Consider the following 3,926-nt stretch of genomic DNA (forward strand, 5'->3'; position numbering starts at 1 on the left):
GAACCTGCCCGCCCGCAGGCAGGTGTGGCCCGGCTTGGCTGCGGGCAGCACCTCGCTGGCCAGCGCTGCGTGCGGGGCGAGGGCAGAGAGCAGGTGAGCAAAAGCTGCCGCCAGCAGCCAAGGGCAGCCCGGGGGCTGGTGCTGCTCCTCACCTCTCTCCATGTCCGCGATGACGGAGGTTTTCCCTGCGTTGTCCAGCCCCAAGACAAGGAGGGTCACCTTCCTGGGGAGCGACAACAGTGGGTGAGCATCAGAGGGAAGGTCCCTGGGAAGGGGTGAGCGCTGCTGGCCCTGGGTCTCACAGGACAGGAGCCCTGAGCACAGCAGCCAGGCAGGACGGTGACACGGGCTCCGTGTGAGCTGCAGGCACAGGCAGGGACAGTGTCTGGTACACAGGAGAGGGCAAGGGCAGGCACAGGGCATCTGGAGCCATCCTTGGCACTGCAGGACAGCTGCACTGTGGCACCCTCAGCGTCCTTCCCACGGTAAGGATTTCTTTTCACATCATATAAGTTAAGCAATTATATGCACAGGCAAAAAAGTTTGTTCCTTGTATGCAAATAGTTAATGATTTCTTTTGGTGTCCTTCCTTCTCAGTAAGCTATGGGTACACAGAGCCAGGTAGCTAAGAGGTAACAAAGACATTTTACAAGCTTCTGCCTGGACTTGGGAGGTTTTTCCTCTTGCTGAATAGCCCTGTTTGGTCGCCAGCCACGCACAGAATGTTTTCCCTGTGGTTGGCAAGCCACAGTAGTCATTTGCAGCATGTTTTTCTTCCTTAAACACACAGACTAGGCTGCGTGGGCAGTGTGGCTCCACCTCCAGCATTACAGCAACGTGTCCTTGCTGGCAGGAGAGGAACATAAACCTCCTCACTGCCCGCAGCACCTGCCTGGGCTGATGCAGGGCCATCCCCAGAGAATTAACCCAGGTCTCCTGAAACACACAGACATGGCAGAGGTTTGTTTCAGTTTACCCTCCCTGGCTTTCTTGAGTTTGTGCTGGCAGAATCCTGCTGGGAGTGTTCCCACAAGTGCACCCCTGCCTGCCCCACTGCCCTCCCTGTCCAGCTCCTGCCTGCTGGAGAGGCAGCAAGGACACAGATGTGCCTTGCTTTATGGTTTGAGGATAGTTTCTGCAATGAGCACCACTCTCACACTATTACCACACTGGTGCCCTTGCCAACAAACACGCAGGTAAACATTGTGCCCCATGGGGAACCCCAAAGCGCAGGCATGGGGACCTACCTGATGGGCTCCTGTATGGCCTGCAGCCATGACCAGCAGTTGGAGAAGATGTGGAACATGCTCAGCAGCCCCGTGCAGATGAGTGGCTTCTCTTCAGCACTTAAGAGGCAAGCAGCCTGGTGTGTCTCTGTGCTTTGTCCTCCTGTCCATGCCTGCTCCGCATGGCGGGGAGCATCTCACTCTGGGTTGCCCCATCCCATGGCCCAGCACTGCTGCCTCCAGCCTGGTGCACACAAGCCAAGCCAGGGAACAAAATCCAGCCCTCTGGGCAATATCCCACAGGCGCAGACCCCCTGGCTGGACCCTGCCCCAGCAGCCCCTTCTTGCATCGCAGGAGCACCAGTCAGGCTCTGACCCACTCTTCCCTGCTTCTCAGTCCCTGCTCACATCCCCTTTGCGTAGCAGCTGCTTAAATCTAATCTGGATTTAAATTACTTACTCCTCATATCTTCCTTAATCCTGGTGGGTCGGCCCAGGCCGGTGGCTGCTGGGACAGAGTGCCACAGGGCTGCCCATCACACTGCTTGGCATGGCAGGGCATGGCAGGGCATGGTGTTACCCATCTGCCTGCACCTGTGGCACTGGCCAGGCTCAGGCCTCCATCACTGGCTTAAATCACTTGTGGCAACATTGCCTGATGGCCCACATGTGGCTTCCAGCTGAGTTAGTATCTCTTCTTAGGGTGTTCCTGGCTCCTTGCTGCCTGATCCCTGTGTGGACTTCTCTCTGCAGCCGCTCCCTGCCCAGGGGGTCCCTTCGGTGTGGGGCTGGGGGACATCACTGCTCACTGCTGGCATTTCATGCCCTGAGGCACCCCCTGAGCAGCAAACCAGAAATACCAACCACCTTGAGCAGGCGCCTGGCTGGGAGCAGGGAGGTGGGGGGGCCTGGGGCAGCAGGGCATGGAGCAGAGCCAAAAATGTCCCAACTCCTTCATCAGCGGTCCTGAAGCTCTCCTCTTGCTCCTCAGGTTTCCTGCTGCTTCCCCCTGCTGGGGCTGCCCTCCCTGGCACGCTGCCACTCTGTGGACAGGGAGCCACATGGGAATGTCTGAGCTGCAGCTCCTCTGGGTGTGAGGAGTGGGGCCCAGGGGGATAAAGACATGAGGCCCTCCAAAAGCCACACTGGGGAGCAAAGAAGGGTTCCTCTGCCTCACATCAGCCCGTGCTAAACCACTTAGTGCCAGCAGCACTACCTTGACCATCTGAGCCTCAGCCATGAGCCCAGGATGCTGGGATACTGCCAGCATCCCACAGCTCTGGGATGGCCCCAGGTGTGCAAGGCCAGGCTGGGCACAGCCCCTTGCTCCAACCACACACGCTGCTGGGAAGCTCGGACCCCACCCCTGGGCCAGGGAGCTGCCCCAGAGCCCCACTGTGGGCAGGGGAGCCACGTCTGGTTAATCATTGATGGAGGAAGTTTCCACACTGATATCACAGCCACACGCAACAATATTTGGGGTGGTTCTTCACCCCCATGCTGCTGATGGTGGGGCAGTGGCTGTCCCTCAGCTGCCTTAGGCTGGCCCAGGGACAGAGCCCTGTCCCCATCCTGATGGCCTTTTCCACTTGGTCCCATTTTGGCAGCCTGCTGGGACCAGCAGCAATGCCAGGTTTGCAGACAGCGTGGGGCTGGGAAGCCTTTGGCAGAAGGAGCCGTACCAGGGCCAAGAAGACTTACTGAAAGTATCAGATCCTGTCTCTGTGCCTTGGGGTGGCACTGCCAGGGGACAGCCAGGCAGGGGGCAGGAAGAGGCATGACCACAGGTGCTATGAATAGGGAAGTGCCATGTGGCAGGCAGCCCGGGAGCCAGAGGCACGGTCTCCCTGAGGGGCAGCAAGAGCTGGTCTGTCTCCAGCAATGACGGATTTCCAGAAGTCTCTGAGCACTTGGGCCTCTGCTGCTTTTAACACGTGTGTCCAAAATCCCTGACCACACCAGTGCCAGGGACTGGGAAATCCCGGGGAGCCTGAGGCAGCTCCAGGTCACCACTCCCAGTGCACACACACACACACTGGGCTCAATAGCCAGGAAAGCCCCAAAATCCACCATAAAGGTGGTGAAACCCACACTGGACTCCGGAGAGGCAGCACGAGGGCCAAGCCCAGACCGATGGGCGTTTTGCCGGGCCCGGGCTCGGGTTACAGAGCAGGAGGGTGGCCCTTTGCCTGTGCTGCCAGGCTGAGCCACAGCCCCTCTGCCAGCACTGCAGGGACCCCTGGGCAGTGCCAGTGGGACCGAAGCAGCCGTCCGGGTTTCCTTGGTGACTGTTGCCAGGTGAGGAACTCTACAGCAGAATTTATTATCTTGGTGGATAACAGCTCAGCTGTTACTGAGCTGTGCCCTGGCACCTTGCTGGGCTGGACCCTCTAGTGCTGCTGGTGCCAGCAGGAGCCCTTGAGAGAGGGCTGTGCCCAAGCATCGGGACTGCTTGGTCCCTGGCATCACTTCCAGGAAGGTGGCACGTGTCTTGCAGCTATTTCTGCCCACTGGAGCGTCGCAGGCAGGGGAAGGAAGCGAAACCACAGGGACCCTGGAGCAGTGCAGATGGACGTGGGCTGGCGGGCTGCCCTGACCTGGCTTCCCTAGACCCCGTGAGTACATGTCTGAACCAGCATCAGGCACTCTGAAACCCCCGCCTGGGACCCCCAGAGTGGGGAGAATGGCAGTGGCAGGGTT

At 59.2% G+C, this 3,926-nt stretch overlaps 2 protein-coding genes across 2 annotated transcripts in view; one reads left to right on the top strand and one right to left on the bottom strand.

The window, feature by feature from the left end:
• The window catches only part of ATP11C (ATPase, class VI, type 11C), a 66,061-nt gene extending 65,899 nt beyond the window's left edge, over positions 1-162 (bottom strand). Inside the window, exon 1 of the mRNA XM_009997250.1 lies at positions 9-162. Coding sequence (XP_009995552.1) covers positions 9-162 — 154 coding nt within the window. The remainder of the gene's footprint in view (positions 1-8) is intronic.
• A 7-nt stretch (positions 163-169) lies between these two features.
• Positions 170-3,926, top strand: part of XKRX (XK, Kell blood group complex subunit-related, X-linked) — a 15,682-nt gene continuing 11,925 nt past the window's right edge. Inside the window, exon 1 of the mRNA XM_009997251.1 lies at positions 170-243. Within this exon, the coding sequence (XP_009995553.1) occupies positions 170-243 (74 nt within the window). The remainder of the gene's footprint in view (positions 244-3,926) is intronic.

The sequence above is a fragment of the Chaetura pelagica genome, unplaced genomic scaffold, assembly GCF_000747805.2.
Source record: "Chaetura pelagica isolate M959 unplaced genomic scaffold, ChaPel_1.0 scaffold344, whole genome shotgun sequence".
NCBI lineage: Eukaryota > Metazoa > Chordata > Aves > Apodiformes > Apodidae > Chaetura > Chaetura pelagica.